Source organism: Anomalospiza imberbis, chromosome 5, assembly GCF_031753505.1.
Source record: "Anomalospiza imberbis isolate Cuckoo-Finch-1a 21T00152 chromosome 5, ASM3175350v1, whole genome shotgun sequence".
NCBI classification, from domain to species: Eukaryota; Metazoa; Chordata; class Aves; order Passeriformes; family Viduidae; genus Anomalospiza; species Anomalospiza imberbis.
In genome coordinates, this window is record NC_089685.1 from 37,016,580 (window position 1) to 37,038,239 (window position 21,660).

A 21,660-nucleotide genomic window follows, 5' to 3' on the forward strand; every position below is an offset into this window, starting at 1 on the left:
TAGGTGGCTTTATAGTACATTGACTTGTGTACTGGTTTTAGTTTTGCTTATAAAATTAACTTTTTTTTTTTTCTCCGAAACTTGCTGATTTGGGTGTTCTAAAAACAAGTTTGTCTTTTTTAGGAAATAAAACCTCAAAGCCATTACAACCATGGATACAGTGAATCTCTTGGACGGAAAAGCCACATTGATGATTACAGCACTTGGGACATTGTGAAAGCCACACAGTAAGTTGTCTTTGAATGTTAGATTTGTCTGTGTCTGTATCAGCTAGAAATAGTAAAACAGGTTGTTTTATTTGTGTAAAGTAGATGATAAAAGGTACTTTTCAATCCAGTAGTGGAAGATTTCAGAAGTAAGCTCTACAAAATTACTCTTATGACAAATTTGTGGTCATTGCATAAAAAATATGGGAGGACTTGTGGTAAGTTGTAAATATAGGTGGTTGCTGGACGGATTGTTGGAAGGGAGAATGGTACTGATGTTTATTTTCCATAGGTGATAAGTAAGCAGACAACATTCATATGCAAACATAAGGGTTTGATCAATTTATAGGTTAGAAAGACTGTGTCTCTAACTTCTATTATCTCTGATTCTGCAGTCTCAGTTCTACTATGAAACTGAGTTTAGTACTGAAGGAGTACTGTAGGAGTAAACAGAGTGCAGGTTTAATTGCTCTCTTTATGCAGATGTATTATACAGATTTGTTTGTTCCACAGTCCTTTAGCAGACACTAATTTACAAGACTTTCCAGAAAGTTATTGCAAGACTATTTTTAGTTTGATACTGTTTGCCATTCAGAAACCATCACCACCATCCCTTTTCTTCAGTGAGCTGAGGTAGTTCTGTAAGATTTTTATTATTGTATTGTTAATTTGAATGCTTAAACCATTATGTATCTTGCAGAGGTATTTGCCTTTTTCTTCTTAAGAGAAGATTTTCTTGCATCTTTTTTCTAAAACAAAACCCTGTCTGAACTGAAAGCAGCTTTGCAGCTCTGCATGTGACACAGGCCCAGTTTAGGCATAGGAAATATGTACTTTCTTTCACTTTTTTTTGAGTTGTAAGGAGTTTAGCTTCCTGAAACAGATGCCTGACTCTCCTATTGTTGCTCTAAATACTTAATAATAGCACTGCAACCTATAATTCACATTAGGGTATTTTTAGAAATTAAAATATTGGCACAATATCAAACTAGCTGCTTCTTATAGAAGTATGGAAGCATGTTTGACAGCAGAAGTGGTTTTACAAGTTACCTATTTCTATTCTTTTATGCTCATTGCATGTTTGAAAACCCAAAATATCTTTGTCCCTCTTAACCCTCAGATTCAGGCTGATCTGTGCTTTCAGCTGAGTTGTTACACTTCTTTTCTGGTCTCCTCATATAAGAACCAACAGCTCTGAGTTGACATCTCAACACAAGGACTGCAGTTTCCTATTGTAGCCCTAATGGTTATTATTGCAGGGAAGGGGGACTGTCAACATGATCAAGTTGTGGTATCCAGGCAGCACTTCCCTGACTAGAAGGAGAATTCACAGAATCACAGAATAAACTAGGTTGGAAAAGACCTTTGAAATCATCAAGTCCAACCTGTGACCTAACATTACCTTACCATCTAAACCATGGCACTGAGTGCCTCATCAAGTCTTTTTTAAACAGTTCCAGTTGACTCAACCACCTCCCTGTGCAGCCTATTCCAATGCTGAAGCACTCTTTCTGTGAAGAATTTTTTTCTAATATGTAGCCTAAACTTCCCCTGGTGCAGCTTGAGGCTGTGTCCTCTCAGGTACACCTTTATTTAAGCATTTACTAGGTTCTGAGGGCCATGTTATAAAAGACGTCTGTCATAAAGGGAAATACCTCTGAAATTTCAGGTAGAAAATAAACCCACCAAATATCATAAGACTTAGAGTAAAATAAATAATGCTGCTGCTATATTAATTCAGTGTTCTTGAAAAGACATACTTTTTCTACTAAAATGATGTAGCTATTTGCATTTACAGAAACATAACCTATCACATCCATGTAGAAAAACAGGTGATCTTATTTGTCTACCCTTTGTCCTCAATTACTAATATTCACTGAGATGAAAGTATCTGCTGATTTTTTTCTTTACTTTTTAGTTCAGTGCTAATGTAAGAAAGATGCCGCAACATTTTTTTTTTAAGGGGCTGCTTATCCCAAGCACTCTTATCCCTAGAACTCTTCTCCCAAGCAGGTCAGTAAGTTCAAACAAGATGTAGCAAAATATAATAAGAATTATTTTCAGTCTCTTGGTTTGGATGGGTTTTTCCCCCAAGTCCAGTTTTGTCCTGGAAAAAAATAATCAGTTATGTTATTGTTCCAACATACATGAAAATTGAGAGCATTGTTCCTTAAATCTTAAAGATCATGGTGAGAAAAATGGGATGAAAGCATGTAAAACTCATTTATATTTCATATATGCTGTTTGAGTTCAGAATTCTATTTTGACATGTTTTTATTGACACTAAATTACACAGAAATAAAACAAAGTTAGTAAAATACTGTGCTCAATTTTGCTTCTCAGCAAGTAAAAACAAGAGCTTGCAAACTCCTCACAGTCTTCCATAAGTATTTGTATGTTGCTTCATATGTTAAAAGAATTTATTGGTATTTGTATTTTTTTATCTATTATGCTTCTCATAAGTTCTCACAAAGACCTGGGGCCCTAGGCATATTTTATATCAAAAACAGTAAGTCTGTTTTTTATTTTGCAGAAACTTTTGCTGGAGTAAAAATCGTAGTGTTTAGTTTTAGTACCTGTTCATACAAAGAACACTTTCCACTGACTTTGTTGTAAACATGTCCAAGAGCATCTAGATAGCTTTAAAAGTTGTACTGTCTAGGCCTTTCATGTTGCAGATGTTACAATGTGTGTGTGATTTTTTGCCATCTTGTATTTGGTTATAGCAAAGTTGTTTGGTTCATAGAAGGTCTCCACTGTGTTTCTGAAAGCAGAAGCAGGCCACTCATCTGTATTTGAAAAACTATTTTCAGAGGAATAGTAAAAAAATTATCCGTGCTTGCCTTTGGTTTTGTTCCATTGTTATAGTCCAGAGTTTTCACTGGAGCTCCAGGGAGGAAATGGAATCTTTAAAAAAAAAAAAAAAAAAAAAAAAGAAAACTGTCACAAGTGATTTAAAAGTGAAATTTAATGGTGATATGATGTTGGGTACATTTATTTCTATGTTCTGGCAGCAGGAGCCCTCTGTCATCCAAGGCAGCAGTCATAACCTTCAATATGATGTCTTGGGAAAGGTCCTGTGTTAACTTGACAGAGTTGCTGCCTTTGTTTTGTTTTAAATCTTTTAAGCTGAGAAACTGAGAAGTAGCTAAAGTTCTCATGCAGAGAAGCATGTGATGGGCTGTCACTAGGAGAACAAAATCTGAGAGACATTAATCCTCACATTGTGTTCTTCTCTTGAGAGTGAATAGACACTTTCGGCTTGTAGGGAGTTCTATCAAATTCCAGCTTTGTTGAAAGTAAGTTAAATGACCATTATGAAGATGGGTATTAAACATTAATGGTATTAATAAGTGCTTTTGTGACATCTGGAAGATTGATTCCTTGTGCTCAAATGTTATGATTTCATTATCACAAGATGAACTTTTCTGTTAAGTTTTATTCAATGGAACCATTCAAAATGAAGTTGTATGCATCGCGAAATAGTGCAGCATAAAATATGAATTATGTTGAATCTTGCTGAGGAAAAAATGGTTAGATACATACTTTTTTCATTACTATTTCTCATCAGTCATAGGGTAACTGATTTTAAAAAAGGTATATACGGAATAATTAAAATTGGTAAGAGTTGGCCAAAGGAACTCCTGGCTCTTTTCAGCTTGTCACAGGAGTGGTCAGACTGTGACACAGGTACATATCCGTTATTCCTGGTTATTTGTGCCCATGGGGTTGATCATATTGCTGAAAGTGAAATATATACCTGACTCTCCTGTGTAAGGGTGGGACTTTTTTAACCACATTAGTAATACAGCCACAACTGTCTAGACTGTTTAGGGCTTTGGAACAGTATTTAAGAGCTGAATTTCTTTTGTCTTTCAACACTACTGTTAATGGTCTATTAAGTAGCTCTTGAGTTAAACCTTTTCTGTTGAAAACAAAACTGTCTTACTGCTAACACAAAAACCTTGAGAATGTGTTAAAGGCTTTGTTAGTATTTACCACCATTATTCATGGGAATGAGATTTCCAAAGAGGAAAAAAGATCGTTTTTCTGTTAATTGCAGTTTCCAGTTCAAACAGCTATGATTTGAGTTACAATGATAGCAAGATGAGGGAGTGAGCTCCTGGTTTACCTACTCTTTGTTGGCATGGTGATGTGCTCACTGTAGAGAGATTCCTTCCTATTATTGTGGCCAAATCTAATGTTAATTGTGCTGCAAAGCTGGCAGTGTCTATTTTCAAGAGTCTATGTATTTGTAGACAAAAGAATAGAATATGGATTACATATTTAAAATGCAGAAGGCAGTAGGGTACTGTTTTTCAAGGTATTAAGGTCTGAATATCTGGAACCTGCAATGACAAACAAAATGTTATATGTTAATTACTGAAACGGCTTAGAGACTGTGGTAGCAAAATGAGCTTGCACAATGGTATTTTTGTCCTGGAATAATCCCATTTATTTCAGAACAACACAAACTCAAATAATATGCTTTAATTATGCTCCATATTGATGTTTACAGCATCACCCTTTAGAATTCACTCAGATGCTGAATATTTGTTAGATTAATATATCAGTCTCCTGTGAAGATTTCAGTCTTACTCTCCATTACCCTTGAAGGGCATAGAGCCCTTTATAACAGCAATACAAGCGTGATTATGCTGAGTGTCTGAAATAGGTGACTTTGTAATTTTCTAACCTAACAGTGCATCATGAGCCTTTGGAGAAGGCAAGGTGAAGTCAGCTGCAGCAAATTGATGGAACAAGACTCTAGGTTGTGTGTGAGAAAAGAATGCTGCACTTCTGGGGGGGGGATGTGAAGAAACCATAACTGCAGCAGATTCAGTGTTTTATTTAATTGTAGAGAGCCTGCTGTTTCCAGGAAGAGGAGCAAATTGTTGCAAATTATTAATGTTTTTTCCAGGCAGATTTTGTCTGTCACGATCCTTAAGTCCTCTTTTGACAATAAATTGAAGAGTCATAAAATTATACTTTGTGTGCTGCATCTTTAGTAAATGGCTAAGATTGTGTTCAAAATACTAAATGTAAATATCTAGAAATGGACAAACTGAGGGTGACTTAAACTAAAAAAATTCTGTATACCTCATTCTCAGTGTCAGTTTTGGAAAGAGCTTTATTTTCCTGTAAAGGCCGTTCTGGTGTATTGCAGAATTTCACATTCTGTTTTGTGGCAAAGTAGTACCATGTACTGTGACTTGTAGATTGCCTTCTAGTGGGAAGAATGGGAAATCTGTGATGCTAAGCCCAAAAGAATGAATCCATTCCTACCATTCCTTCTTGTATCTGAAGCCATGCCAGCAGTCTTTGCCCAGGGCCTCACCACAGTGTACAGGTGAATTCTAGAAGGAGGTACTTGTAGACATCAGTGGAGCATAATTGGAGCATTCTATGGGAACTGGCAACAGCATTCTGCATCAACAGGCTGCAGGGTCACTTGTGACAGCTTTCCTTGGTTTTCATACATCTTAAGCCATGTCCTTCAGAAAGAAGCATCTGATTTTTTCTAAGACTGGAGTTTTGCTTTTTATTAAATAACCTGACAAATAACCTCTCCAACCTCCTCCCCACAAAAACCCCCAAAGAATAATCACCCCTCTTCCCCCTTCCCCTAAGACTGTCAGGGGGCTTCTTGGTTATTCCTGTCTTGGTTATTCCCATCTTGGCAGCACGGCTTAAAAAAAACTTGGGTATCAATCAAAGGTTACTTTCAAGGAGGTTCATGTTGTGTTCTGTAGTCAACTTGATAGGACTCTCATCTTAAAGCATATGTGCAGTTTGCCATAGCTGGTCAATAGTGATGTAGTGGTTAACTGCTGTGCAGCTGAGCCTTGCACAGCTGCTTTCTTGCTTCCCTCTGCTGGGATGGAGAAGTTGACCAAAAGGGTAAAGATAAAGTTTAATACATAAAATAAAAGCTGCACACCAAGCAAAGCAAATAAAAAGGAATTAATTTGCTGCTTCCCATGGGCAGGTGAGTGTTCAGCCATATCCATGTAACGGTTACTTCAGAGGGTGAGCACCTTCACTCCAGATGTCCCTCCTTTGTCCCTCAGCTGAGCACACTGGGTATCTCTTCGATCAATTGACATCATCTTTTCCTGCTGTGTCCCTATCCAACTTCTTGTGCACCCCCAGCCTGCTCACTGGCAAAGCAGCATGAGGAACAGCAAAGGTCTCTCTGCTCAGCAATAGCTTAAATATTGGTGTGTTAATCAACACTGTTTTGCTCACAAATAGTAAACATAGCCTCATAGGAACCAGTCTGAAGAAGAGTAACTTAATCCCACCCAAAATAAATATGTGTTGGGAAAATTCAAATCCTTTGCATGAAAACTTTAGATGATTGCCTCTTGCATTTTATAGGAAGTTAAATTTATTGTATCCTTGTGTTCTTTGTATCTTTCCGATAATTTAGAAAATTTTATTAAAAAAATCCCTACTTGTTGTTTTATATTGCTTACTTAAGCAGGATGAGAGCCAGCTAAACTCAGCCTTAGGCAATACATTTTTTTTAAGCTGGTGACTGTTAAAACTGATAACAGGGCTTAGGTGAATTATTTCTTACATAAAGGTTTCAGTTTTAGTTTAAGTGAAGGCAGCAGGCTATCTCCAGCAGGAAGGAGTGTCATAACAGCTGACTGGGGTAGAACAGCTTGTCAACAAATGGTTTGCATTGCCATTCTGTATGAATCACTTTCCAGGCTGCCTTCAGACACTGTAATATGGCAGTGTGATACTGTACTGTAGGAGGATCAGAATTTGCTGTCCTGGTTTCGGAAGTCCTTCTTTCCCCCATCTCTCCTTTCTCCTGACCCCTTGTTCTTGCCTGACCTGCTTTTTGTAGTCCTAACCTATTTCAGTGGCCCTTCCAGCTGAGGTAAGAAGTCAGGAATGGTATGTATGTGTTAAGCCATTTGTACAGGCCCTCATCTGACCATGCTCCTGATCTAAACTAGAATTTGGTAGATGGTGTGCTTCAAGGCTGGATTGATTTAGAACCTTACCAGTTTTCCTAGCAGTTGTGTTTGTCTGAGTATGTGTATCTTGTCTAGCTGGTTGCATATTTTTAAGTCATTGTAATCCAGACATCATCTTTCCACCTGCCTCAGTGTATTAAAAAAAAGCTTTGTTGTCAAAATTGTTCATGGCTGCTGCTTTTTGACTTAGTCTGGAGGACCACATTTTATCAGTGTGTTGCCAGCTGGTATATACTGCGTGCAATAGTTTTAGTTCTGATCTCTTGTAATGTTTGAAAAGATAATAAGTATGACAGCAATTTCCAGCATTTTTCATAGTTTCTCATGCAGATTTCCTCAGAAATTGAAAACACAATCTAATTGGGCTGTTACAGCTAGTACTTTTTTAGTAGTGTCCAGCTAATTTCTGTGTTTCAAATCTGTGATAGGCTTATAAAACGTTCCTGAGTTTTGTTGGCTTGAGCAATTTGATCATTCATTATGGGAGCACCGTCCAGATTGAGGTTCCATTCAAATACATGAAAGAAAAAGTAAGCATGGTAACTACCCTAGGAAGAAGGTCTCTGCATCAGTTATGCAAGCTGATCAAGTGGAGCAGAAGAGCCTTTTCTAAGGCTGTCTCTTCTGCAGAAAGTAGAACATAGAAGCAGCATATGAAAAACTTAAGTCCCAACTTTGAGAGGCTGTTAAAATTCTGTTATAGCAAAAGTCAGATATCAAAAGAGATTGACCTTGATTTCAAGGCATTCCCACGTTCTCCTCATTGAGACATGAGCAGTCTCTATGGGATGTACAGATTTTTGAAATGTAATCTTTACTTGCTTTTCTGCATTACATTTTTGACACTAAAAATAGGTGGTAAAATAGTGTAATCATCAAGGCAAAAATTATTTAATGTTGGAGTTACTCCTACATTGAATGCCTAAGTGATGTTTATGCTTCCTGATTTGTTTCAACTTTCAGATATGTGCAGAATTTTTTTTTCAAAAGGCAGTACATGACATATGTTCTCTTTAATAGAAGAATAAATTTTGTATTAATGTACGGAATTTCAAAGTGCCCTAAAAAAGAAAATTATACTAACTTGTATCAGAAAGATTGCTATTTGTTGTCTTGAGAAGAAAAATGGGAAGTACTTGAGCTGCTTGTGTTTGTAATCGGCTTGATGATCTTATCTTCTGAATTTTAGGAAGATACTGTCAAATCAGCTGACTAAGTTTTATTTGCTCTCCAGGAACTGGAAAGGAAGGAGAACCAATGTGGGAGAAGCAAATGTAGTGGAGTCCCTGGGAAGCGAACAGTTACTTAAATTTAGTATACTACTGGTAGATATTGCCTTACTCTGCAGTACAGTTTTCTGTAGACAAAAGTTTTGTGTAATACCTTGACTTGACTAATGTAATTTTTGCCAGTGGAAGCTGCTTGTTGCAAGACATTTGTAATCATATAGAAAATGAAAGTTAAATTTCTTCTTCATTTCTCTTATGTTGAAGATTTTGTATTGTGACCGAAAGTATGGTGTTTGCTGAATGCCTTTTAATCTAAGGTAAGCATTTTGACAAATCTTATTTTATTCTTCAAGGTATGGAATATATGAACGATGTAGGGAGTTGGTGGAAGCTGGTTATGATGTTCGACAACCAGACAAGGAAAATGTAACACTTCTCCACTGGGCTGCAATCAACAACAGGATAGATCTGGTGAAGTATGTATGGCACTTTAAGTTACACTTTAAGTTTAAAATTAATTATGTTCTGGTTTTAAGACAATTGAATGTCTTTAAGTTTAATGTGTCTAGTTTATCCTTTTTTCCTTGACAGTATGGCAAAGCTCTTGTCCATTAATGCATCTCTACCACTGTGACAAACAGCATTGCATTTTCTTCCCACTGTTTACTAGAGTGCATGTAACTACTGATGTGTCTAACTGCATTTAAAATTCCCTTCTCTTGATGCAGTTTTGCACTTTAGATTCTTCTGTCTTTAGAGGATCTTGATTTTTTTTTTTTTTTTTTTTTGGTAGCACTCACCTTATTGTGTGCTCTCTCTCTTTTTGCAAGACACTAGTTAATTTTATTCCCTCAGAATTAAACTATTTAGTGTTTTTTTTCTTTTTGTTCAAGCCTATCACATCTTTCCTGAAGTGTTCTCAATTTCCCCATTATATGTAGTGGATGATTTCATTAAATATGTTGGCTATTAACTTGGTACTACAGAGATAAAGTTGTCTACTCTTGTGATACTAGATCTCAGTGTCTTGCTTAGTGGGTGTTGACCATGTAAGTTCTTTCCAGTGAAGTAGCTTAGCAGTTTGTCTGTCAGGAGTACAGGCTTGGAATTAGACTTCTCTTATTTTTAGTATTTCTTCATCCCATCTATTTTGAGACTTGAGATTCAGTGTACATAATGGTGTAACTCATTGATAAGGAAAACTACAGAACCTTTTCATATTTCTGTAGAATCAGTGATAAGTGTCTACAACACCATTCTGTTTTCATCGTGACATTGATCTATTGGTATCTCTTCAACTCAGCTTTGTAAAAATGCAAAAAATTTGCCTTATGTCTTTACAGTTACTTCCTACAGTATTGCCCCATCCCCTGTGTCGAGCTTTCTTCAGACAAGGATTTCTCTTCTACTTTACCTTCTTCTAATAACAGTGACTGCATGCACTTTGATTCCTCAAGCACTGAATGAAAGCTGAAGTAGCTCTCAAATGCCTGCCAAAGACTTAATGATCCTAATGTGGAGATCAGTGGAAGTATTTTCTTCTTAAGGCGACCTCTTATGAGATCTGCTTGCTTTGAGTATAAGTAGTTTGCTTAAATAGAACTTGCATGCCTGGCATCTTCTGTTGGAAGCTTAGATGACTCACTGAGAGTGGGATTGCCCAGTTCTTTCTTTCTTCAGGGACCTTCTCACCTAGCACAAATTTCCTTCTGCAAGATCTGCTCAGTGTGGTTTTGCAGAAAAATCATAGCATTTTTGTATACTGAAACCAAAATGCAGTGTTAAATCTCAACCAAATCTCAAAACACCCTTAAAGAATCATAAAACGTTATTTCAATGCACCATCTGGCAAGAGGTTGTCGCCTTGTCTTTTCCCAGTTGTCAAACTGCAAGTTCTTCCTTCTAAATAAAACCTACTAACCAGTAAACTGTTCTGCTGTCAGTAGAATCTGAACGTTGTCTGCATTTCTGCAAGGACCAATGTTTGAATGAGGACAATCTGTTTAGTGTTCACCTCCTCATGAGTGGCTGTCACATCAGAGAGATGAATCCAAGCTTTGACTGTGAATTTCTCTGTGATGTCTTTTTATCTAGACAAGATTTCCTTTGGAGCTCCTTCCCAAGGGGGAATGAATAGCTTGTCAATTAGTACCTGATACTTCACTGTAACAAAATTACTTTGTTTCTTTACCATATAATGCGCTTTGTGTTTTCACCTAGGTGGGACAAAGACTTTCATAAAATCTCTGATTTTTCTCATGGAGAAATAAAAAAAACTTCCACAGAAAGATGTTGAAGTTTTGTTCTTTTAGTGTTGGTGACCAGTGGAGTGGACTGTCCTGCATCAATCAGAGCAGACCTTGTTTGTTTTTCACACTGTTTTCTTTTACTTTGGCGAATCTGTTGAAGTACTCCATTGTGTCTGATGGCTCTAAAGCAACTGTATAAAAACTTTCTTTAGATGTATTTAGTCTGACATGCATTTTTCAGTTTCTGTTCCAAAAGGTTCCTAAAAAGGCTGTTTTTGAAATTTCATTCTCTGAATCAATAAGCACTCTAGAAAATAAAGGTAGTTACTTAAAAGTAATGTTTTTCAAGTTTTTCTCTTTGTTGACCTTCTTCTTGCCATGTCTTGAAACACTTAACAGAGTTTGAGATGGCAGAAATTCAATGCTGGGGATTGGAAGGACAGCTCATGTGGGTGGGAGAGCAGTGTTCATATGTACCTGACAGGTATTTTGAAAGTGAAAATCTGTAGGCACAGGTACTTGAAATGCGCAAACACTTACAAATCTACAGCTAGGTATAGACAAAGGTTAGACAGTGGTGAATGAAAAACTAGAAGCCTTCTGGGAAGGCCTGTATTTGGAAACAATAATTCTTTATAAAGCATGCATTTTCTTTTACAAAGGAAAAGAAATATTGCTAGTTTAGTGCCCCAGATAAAACAGCAATGACAACAGTTCACAGAAGCATTACAAATTACTATGAATATGAATTGTTGCAGTTAAAAATAGGTAGCTTCTTTTGTTCTTAGAGATAGCTCATCTTTTTGTAAATGTTCTGGAGGGAAAAATAACGCCTATCCCATCATTTAGAAATACTTTTAAATACTCAGATGATTTTTGTCTTTTGATTGATAACAATTGAAAACTATGTACAAACCTGAGTCCTTCACTAAATGTGTAACTTAAGTGTGATCTCTGCAATCAATGACTTCAGCAGGGTTATATTCCAGTGACGATATAAGCTGCAAGTCTAATGGCATATAATTTTACTATTTAGCCAAAATTCTCTAACAATTATAGTCTTCTAGCACCATAATCTTTTACCAGTAATTCAGAATTCTATTTAATGCAACAGCCCCAATAATATTTAAGAATAGTTCATTGAATACTTCTGTGGTAGCACAGTTTGTGCTACTGTACATACTGTACATTATATATAGCAATTGTTCTGTTTTACCTTAGAATAAAATTAGGAAATAGCATAATGTTTAAAACACTGTAGGAGGCATCTCTAGTCTCCCAACCCATGTCAGAAATGCAAGAAAGTTGAAAGCATATGCATGACCTCTAAAAAAGGAAGGCTATATGAAGGCAAGAAAAGGTTCTGGTCATGCATATGCATGACCTCTAAAAAAGGAAGGTTATATGAAGGCAAGAAAAGGTTCTAATCTCTGGCTGCCTAACATCAAACATGTTCACCTATGTCTATTTAACCAAAACAATCAATAATGTTTACTATTTCTGTTATTCCAGGTACTATATATCAAAAGGTGCTATTGTTGATCAGCTTGGAGGAGATTTAAATTCTACCCCACTTCACTGGGCAACAAGGTAAGAAAAAAAATCTGAAATTCTCTTCTTTTTTTTTTTTTTTTTTTTTTGGCTTAACATGGAGTACTGATCGTTTTATGGAATTGTTGTGTTTTATGGAAATACTTTGTACTAGAATTAATTCAGTCTTTGATAACTGGGCTCACTGTGATCGTGGTGTGTTTGAACTAAAAGAGCTTTCAGCATGTTTTTTTCTGATATAGAGGAGGATGGCTGCTACAATAGTAAAACAAGTGAAGTATAGGCAACTTACCTTACTCTTACTTCTGAGATCATATTTTTGTCAAGCCATCTGAAGTTGAGTAGCACGCTTGCAGATGGGTTGTAGGATGATTTGGTGTGACATTGTCCTTGCAGTGTTCTATTGCATATGTGGATTTTTTTAAAGATGAACTTAAAATCAGGGCTCTTATGTAGAAGATGATCAGAGAATGATAAATGACTGGAAAAATTGAAGACAGCCTTCAAGCAGTACCTGCTCCTTCAGACAGCCACCTAGAAATAGGTGGGAAAGAAACCATGTCCATAATAATATTTTTAAGTGTAGATGGAAAAAGGAGACTTGGAAAATTAGCCTTTACAAGATTTAATGTATCAAAATAATTGTTTGCTAAAGGTGAGGACTTGCTTCTTAGCCTCTATTAAAGATTTTAGCGTCTGTATTTCTTTTTGTTACAGAACACAGTCTGTGTCTAAAAGAATGCCTATGCTCATTACGCCAAAAAGATGCATAAGCTTTTAAGATAGTGTGGAGGAAATGTAGACCTTCAGTTTTCCTTTTTTCCCCCACTTTTGTTTTACTACAGTTCTTAATCCCCACAAAAAGTGAGAGTTATCTAGTCAGTTTGACATCTCTTAAAGTAGCAGGTTTCATATGTGGTTTGTAACAAGTCACAGTAGACTAGATTTCTCAATCATAACTTGGTTTTTTCATTGACTGTCTTTTTTGCTGTGCAGTACAGTTAAGCAAATTGCATGTGATCAATTCACTATATGCACAGAATTTCTCATATGAATGAGTTTGCTTACTCACTTGAAGAATCAGATCATGGCAGTTGCTGTTTTTAAAGTATGAGTTAAAGTGTGGGAGTTCTGATAGTGTAATTAACTGCTAAACATACTTGTTGTATTTCATTATTCAAATTTTAATAGTTTTCCTGCATATAGTTATTCAGTTGTTTGTTTTTTGTGTTTTGTTACATTTAGACAGGGTCACTTATCCATGGTTGTACAGCTGATGAAATATGGGGCAGATCCGTCGCTAATTGATGGAGAAGGATGTAGCTGTATTCATTTGGCTGCCCAGTTTGGACATACTTCGATTGTTGCTTACCTGATAGCAAAGGGACAGGTAAATTTCACGTAATACCATATTTAAATAGATTCTAGTAAATTTTAGAGTAGGAACACAGTTGAAACTTACACCTGTCATTAAGGAGATGCAAAATATTTGCTTGAATAAATATAAAAATAATTCCATGTCCTTCTTTGTAGACTACAGTGTTGATGTGCCACCTATTAAATTACTTTCCTGCAACAGTCATCTGAGTACTTTGGCTTTAATTCACACATGCCTAATGTAGGATATGGAAATTCTGATTCTTTATTTCTAATGAATTTACTCTTTAAATGTAGCTATGACAATGGTAGCAAGTGTTGTAGAATTCTTCAGTAACAACGAAACAACCCCAAACCTTCTTGCTAATGCTTTATATTACTGCTAGATCTGTAAAGTGTGTATATAATGTGTATTCATTACTGTTCCTGTTATGTCTCATCTGTCATTCTGTCTCCTCAAAAACTTGATCGTGTTTTTGCTATGTGCCCTGCACTGTAACCTGTAGATTTACTCACCCATAGGCATGTGCCTGACGCACAGATTTGATTTTCTGTGTAAACCATATAGAAAAGTCAAAACCCTCCTCTTGTATGACAGTCCTACTAATGCTGTTCATACTTCTGTATTCTGCTTATTCTTTCAAATACCAAGTGAGATATGATCCAGTGAGACATGTAGAATATGAAGTCAGTGAGTTTGGTTTGTGTAAAATAAATACGGAATTTGCTGCAGAAAATTACTTATACCTGTACATGTGAAAAACCCCAAGCTATTGCTCCAGGCAGTATTCAGTTTGTATCTGTCTGGTAAAACTTAGTGTATGATAAAGAGTAAGCTAGGCAAAAGAAGAGTCTGATTCTGTTCTGTATAACTGCTGTTTTGTAAGAAATAATGGTTGGAGAGAAGTGTGTTTTTATGAGGAGCAAGTTTTGTAATTTCTTCTCAAATTATGTATAATTGTATGTGGGTTTTATGTTACCAGAAAAATCTTGCTGGTATTAAACAAGTATTGAACTTGTTCAAAGCATAGCATTAATAAAGTACTAATAGCCTTTAAAGCATTCTACTGTGATTATGAAGTCTCCCTGTGTTTGTTTTCATGTTTGTATACAGATTTGTCCTGTTTATTTGAACATATAATGCTTCAATTGAAAGAAAGCTGTATGTCTTTACATGAGTACATACATAAAGGCACAAAATTTGCCTTAAAATTTAAAACTTGTTAGTTTGCAAACAGCTCTTCTTATCCATAGCTTTTAAAACACTGATTTTTATTAAATCCCTCGAATATTTTCAAGTATGATTTTGGTATTCTTTCTGTGATGTAAATTTAAATTAAATAACAGTCCCTAAAATGATTGTTCTCTAGCTATATTGCATACAACTACAGAAACTACATAGTTTATCTAGAAGCTACGGGAGATACATGATTCTATTTTTAAATTTTCCTTCAATTAGTACTGAAGTTACTAATTTCTTCCCTTTATTTCTTTCCCAACCTTTTTTTGTGCTGCTGAAATTTGGATTTGGAAACTTGAACTGCTTTTGCTTCTGTGGGCTTACCCTATATACTGCTACTTGTTTTTCTTTTGTCTTTACAGAGACCAGGTTCCCTTATATCCAAATAGTAGGCTACCCCTTGTTCTGAACCTAATTCTAGTACCTGTGTGGCAAATGACAGCTAAACAAATGTCAAAATGAGGGTCAGTGTAGGCTGTTGTGCTGTGTTGGTTCAGATCCTGATGCCTTTGTGGATGAGCGTGGTCAAAGAAAAGCCAACTTTCATAACGGAATAGAGGACTGACAGGTGGATTAAGAAATTGCTTGTAATTGCTACCATGTCTGGTTTTGAGACAAAACTGGACCCAACTTCAGTGTTGCTGTTTCACTTTCTTCTGGGCTGCAGCAGCCAATGGTAAAATTTGCAATCTGAGGCTTGAGTCCGCCCCTCCAACTTCTGGCATGTGGTGAAGGGGAAGAACTCTACGTCAGATGCACTCTGGCTTTGATCAGAAGTGAACCCATTTTCATGCCAGCACATACTACTCAGCCAAGAGGCAGCAGTGGGTGATAGATGTTGTTTTTTGTTTAGTCATGCCTCTTACTGAATTCTGAAAGACTGATACCTGGCTGTATCAGAATTTGAACATGTTTGTGTCAGTGTTTGTGTCAGCCTGGGTCAAAATCAAGCCTGGTTCAAGTACATGATATAAATATAATGAGAAATCAAGTAACTGAATCTGTAGCACAGTTCAAGTTTAGGTAAGATCTTTACTAAAAAAATTGTGAGAGAGAAAGACTGAAAAAGAGCTTGAAGGCATTTAATAATGTGCAATGTACAATTTGACTGCTTGATATTGTGCTTAGGCTACAAAAAATGCCAGAGGCATATCAGGAGCTTGCATGCACAAACCTTCACCTGGAATAAGTTAAGATACAGATGTGGTGTACAAATGGTTGAATAATGTGTTCTTATCCTGTGCATGTGTGAGGTAACTTAATCACAGATAATAAATTACTATAAAGTTGCTCATAGGGTAAAATTATGTAAGAAATATTCTACTTCTGAAATTATAGTTTAACTATTTCATACTCATAGTTCAGCTATCACTTTTATGGCTTAACTAGCACTTACTCATCAAGTAATTTTTTTTTTTATTTTCAGAGTTGCAGTTTTGTATGCTAACTAATGTCTTGAGCTATGTAGGGTCACCTGAGCTATGACTTAGAAGTAGGTGCCATCTAGGTTGAGAGATGCCAGCATGGTACCAGCAGCTGTGGTTACTTGGCTGCTGTGATCCATAAGCAGTGCTCCTAGGCATTGTCACCTCAGTTGCCACTGAGGCTCCTTCTCTTCACCAAGCTCAGGCTAGCGTTAAGACACTGAACCCAGTATTTTATTTCCTAGACCAACTCAGAGCACTTTACTTAGAGAATTGTAAGTCCAGTTGTGTTCTTCCGTATGATTCAAGACTGACTGTGTTTGATGGACTAGGGCATTCAGAACAGAGCTTTTGTTTGAAGGAATGGAGTAGGTTTAGTTGTGTGTGTTGTCTTCTTTGTTGGTCTGTGCTCTATGGGACTTCTACAAAATCTCTGCTTTTAGTTGGTGACTAGCACATCTTTTCTAAATTAAGAAATATTGTCAGATTTACATCGGCCTTACTGATAAATCTTCTTGACTATATGCTTTTAAAGCCTTTTTTCCTTTGCCTGGGCAACTGTTCATGTGAAAGATCTTTTCCTTATGGAGAATAGGATTCTGAGCAAGGATGTGATGGGTCTTTTCTATGAAGGTCTGTGTTTTGTGAAACAAGCAGTAATGGTTCTAAAGAGGATCAAACTCCTGGTTCCCTTCTGTGTTTAATGTAATCCGAAGTGGGATTTCTTGATGTTTTCTATGCTTATTTTATCACAATACTGGTTTGACCATTACTTGTTAAATGTCCTGGTAAGCCTAATGGTGCTCTGATCTCTAGCTGCTCTTCAGAATCCTTCCTTGTCAACTCTTGCTTTCAGAAAGTAGTATTAAGCAGCAGAAGAGTTGCTGCAACTCCTTTTCACACAAGAAAGCTCTTTCTTCCCAGTATTTTTGCCTCACTAAAAGCTTTTTGTGCAATCTTGTATTAGTGTCCTAGGATTAAGTCTGGTTATCTTTGCGTGTGAAAAGTTTTTTCTCCTTCAGAACCAGAGTTGTACTTTAGAAACAAGAGGATATTTTGCCCGTTGTGGTCCACAGAATTCCCACTTGAACCATGTGCAGCGGGCAGCAGTATGTGCAACTTTTGATCATTGCATCATTTATTGTTTGAATCTTTGGTTCTTGCAGTGCTTGCACCATGCACAGGCACACCCCTCCATGAGCACTGATCTGTCACCGAGAGTTAAACAAGAAAGTAATGCTAAAGTGCCTGTTGGGACACCACAGAATGGAAGAACAGTTTCTTAATATGAACCAGCTGCTGAAGGTTTACTTTTTTGCTACAGCCCTTTATTTGGCAAAAAGCAGGAGCAGAGCTTCCTTTCTGAAATGTCTCACTCAATCTGTGGTTATAGTAGGGATCTGGAGAAATAACAAGAATTTTTGATGAGAGGTTTGTTAGAGCACATGTCTGCTATCCACAGTTACATTATCTTTGTTACATCTGTATAGCAGTGTGCAAGTGAATCTTAGCTGCTTTGCTTCTCGTTATAGTTCCTTTGCAAAGGCATCTGCTTCAGCCAGTGTAGTAGCTTAATATGAGTAGTAGCTGTAGCCTGCCTAGGCAACTTATGTGTAGGGAATACTCTGGAGCTGATGGGTTTAGGTTTTTTCTTTTAGCTGAGTGTCATCTAGTGTGTAAAGTGTAGTTTGGATTTGTCGGGTGGAATCATTGAAGGAACTGTTCTACTTACATCCAAACACATTGCCATTGTCACAAAGAGATGCTTTTCTATAAGAAATCTAAAGATGAAAGAGTGATTGTTCATGTTGCAGTAATTCGTACAATCATTCAAGTATGTTGTTCACACAGTGTGAGCTGTGAATCAGTCTCACTTCTCAGGGATGAATGAACTTGAGATTGGGCTGTGGTTCTAACTTCCTTCATGATTTCAACCACAGGGGCTTAAAGGCAGTGCCAAGAAGTTGCATAGTCCTGGTAGGCTCAAAAGGATCTAACCTATACAAGTACTGTGGGCAAACAGAGTTAGATCCTGTTCTCAAACCATGTTACTCTTCTGAACAAACAGTACAAGCAAGTGAATCAAGTAACTGTTGTTCTTCTCTTCCATCAACTGTGTTTTGTTAATATCCTTTTTTTTTTTTTTTTAATTAAGCAACAGAGTAAAAACTCAGAAATATAAAGTAATCTTCAGGCTAGAGGTGTTTTAAAATCAGTTATTTAGAGGAGCTAAGTTGGACTTTCTGGGAAACAGCTGCCTAGATCAGGCTAGCAACAGTGTGATTAGGGATCCCAGGGTGCTGGGCATTTTGTAGACTACTGGAGCAGAGGAGGTTCTGAGGTTGACAGAAAGCAACATCAGTCACTTTCTGGGTTTTTGTCAGGAATTTCTCTAGCAGAAGACTTCATTGAAGCGCTTTCCAATCTAATTTTCCTAGTAAGAACTGAGACAAGCTATGTTGTCATAGCTCTGGTGCCTCTAAGGAAAACTCTTTGTGTCCTGCATTACGTTAACTTGCAGTGATTTTATTAGTGCTGGTCTGTGAAATCTGTGCAAATGTTCTTGAGAGTCTAATCTGCCTCAAAGTATTTAGGAATTACCAATTTCCCTAGGCAGGAGAGGAAAGAGATTATAGATCAGTTTCATTCCTGAGGAGGTTTCAATCTTAAAATTCTCTGGCATCCATTAACTGGATATCCAGATACATAAAAATACCTTTGGAACTCAGTGAACTAAGGAAAAATTGCTTTGAAAGTGGAAAAATAGGTGCAACTAGCATTTAGTAGGATGTAGGATTCAGACAGTGGTATTTATAGTAATTTATCCAGTGTCTTTTCAAATATTGGTGCAGTATTTTAATTTTCTTCTGCTTTTTAATGCAATAATACACCACCTATATATATCTTTAATGTTGAAGTTGAATAGTGAATTAGAAATTACTGGTCTTACACAGCATGCCTGTTTCATAGTTTCCAAAATAGATTGGAACAGTTATTTTTTGGCAATGGTGGCGTTAATGTTTGTTTTCATTTTTTAAATACTGAGTGCTAAAAGCTTGCCAGTTTTTCTTCCAATTCAGATGATTAGTCTTAGAACACTTCTCATTGCAAACATTGCATCTGCTGGATCTTGAGTGTGCTTATTTACCTCACCAACTTTTTTTTCTTTTTTTAGGATGTAGATATGATGGATCAAAATGGAATGACACCTTTAATGTGGGCAGCTTACAGAACACATAGGTAATACATGCAGTTTTGACTTTATCTTAGTGTTAACCAAGTGGCATATAGTAGCGACTATGGTTTGGGGAGTTTTTTGTAAGTTTTGTTTCTGTTCTTTCCACAGTTGCCATTTTATCTTTCTTTGTTTATGGTTATTGTAAATTCAGCCCACCTGGTAGCTCAGCCCCACACAGCTACTTGTTCACTGCTGCCAAGTGGGATGAGAAGGAGAATGAGGAATGTAAAAATGAAAAAACTCATGTGTTGCAATAAAGACAGTTGAATAGATAAAGCAAAATTTAATTTATTGCTTCCCATCGGTAGGCAGAAGTTCAGTCATTTCCAGGTCAGCAGGGCTCTGTCACCTGTAACAGTTACTTGGCAAGGCAGATGCTGTAACTCTGAATGTCCTCTGCTTCCTACTTCTCTTCCCCAGCTTTTATTGCTGAGCACACTGCTGAGCACACTGGATATCCCTTTAATCAGTTGGCATCAGCTGTTCCTGCTGTGTCCCCATCCAACTTCTTGTGCACCCCCAGCCTGCTCATTGGTGGGGCAGCATGAGGAACAGCAAAGGCCTTGACCCTGTGTAAGCACTGCTCAGCAATAGCTAAAACATCTCTGAGTCATCAATACTGCTTTGGTCACAAATCCAAAACACAGCACCATAGGAGCTACTGTGGAGAAGATTGTTGTGTTAGATTTTGGTATTGTAGAACAAATGTTTCTTGATATCTCAGAATGAGCTGTCTTAGGGAGATCCTTTAAAGTCAACAGAATGGTGGTTGGTTTTGGTGAAAAGAGATTTTGAGTCATTCATAATTGGCAGCAAAAAATGTCACTTTGCTGTTACATAGTGTACCTGATCAATGATCTTCATAGAAATTGAATGCATCAACAATAAGTTGGGATGTATTTTAGTTCATCTGTAGATCTAACAAGAATTTTCTTTTCTAGTGTGGATCCAACACGATTACTACTTACATTTAACGTTTCAGTTAATCTGGGAGACAAGTACCACAAAAACACAGCATTGCACTGGGCTGTGCTAGCAGGAAACACTACAGTTATTAGTCTTCTGTTAGAAGCTGGAGCTAATGTTGATGCTCAGAATATTAAGGTAAATGTTTGGTCTGGCTTTATTGTAAGTAGTTTGAGGCAGAAATAACAGAGACTATGATAAATCTCAAGAATAGGTTATTTTTGTGGGTATAGTGGGACCATGAAGATGGAGCAAAGCAATGCCACTAATGTGTGATTTGGCAATTTTTTTCATAACAGTGATGCATAACCACTAGATATGCACCATAAAAGATACTCAAGTAAATTATTTAACAATGATTTTGTGTAAATATAGGGGAGTGGGATGTGCAATTAGACTGCATGTATGAAGACTGGTGTATTTGGATGCAAAACTGGAAACCTGACCGAATATCTTCTAGTGAAATTCTGGGATGACTGTTTGTTAGAGTGAGATGTGAGACATCTCAGTCCTGTCCAGGGAGCTGACAAATGCTCTAATCGGTCTCCCAGTGACAGTAAGCAAATTGGAGGCCTGAAAATACCAGTAGGAGTAAAATAAGCAAATGGGCTTCTTTTTTTTCATGTGAACTTAACTTGCCTGATTACCAGAATTTCTTAACAATGAATTCAGATTCTGTACTAACAGAGCCCATCTCCAGCATATGTTAGACCATCAAAACAACTCTTAGAATTTCTGCCATAAACTGGAGCTCCTCCAGCCTTGGAAGGTGTGCCTTTGGAATGTGGTTTTATCCATTACTTCCAGATATATCAAATTAGATGCATTTTGCTACCCAAGCTGTTTCATCTGTGGTGTCAGAGAAGAATTCACTTTTAGAAAAAGAATTCTCTAATTAGTTTCTCTTCAAATATTTTATTTTCCACTTAAAGAGTGTTACAAGCAGAGTGGTTATGCTTGAAAATACAGCTGTAACTTTATTTGTCCTTTTGCCATTTTTCCTACTGATAAAAGATGGCTGGGGCCTACTTTGCTTGGCCACAAGTGATATAAATATATATATATATATATATATATATATATATATATATATATATATAAAATGTGCACATCAGTTATCTTGGAGAGCATGGAAAAGCCTTTTTAAGGGAGCAGCCAGATTTTGCTGGCAGCTTTTTAGGTCCT

General features: G+C 36.8%; 1 protein-coding gene across 1 annotated transcript in view; it reads left to right on the forward strand.

Annotated features, from left to right (window-relative positions):
- Positions 1-21,660, forward strand: part of ZDHHC17 (zinc finger DHHC-type palmitoyltransferase 17) — a 64,911-nt gene that overhangs the window by 16,487 nt on the left and 26,764 nt on the right. The window contains exons 2-7 of the mRNA XM_068190263.1: positions 124-227; positions 8,784-8,906; positions 12,192-12,269; positions 13,476-13,620; positions 19,447-19,511; positions 20,451-20,613. Coding sequence (XP_068046364.1) covers positions 124-227; positions 8,784-8,906; positions 12,192-12,269; positions 13,476-13,620; positions 19,447-19,511; positions 20,451-20,613 — 678 coding nt within the window. The remainder of the gene's footprint in view (positions 1-123; positions 228-8,783; positions 8,907-12,191; positions 12,270-13,475; positions 13,621-19,446; positions 19,512-20,450; positions 20,614-21,660) is intronic.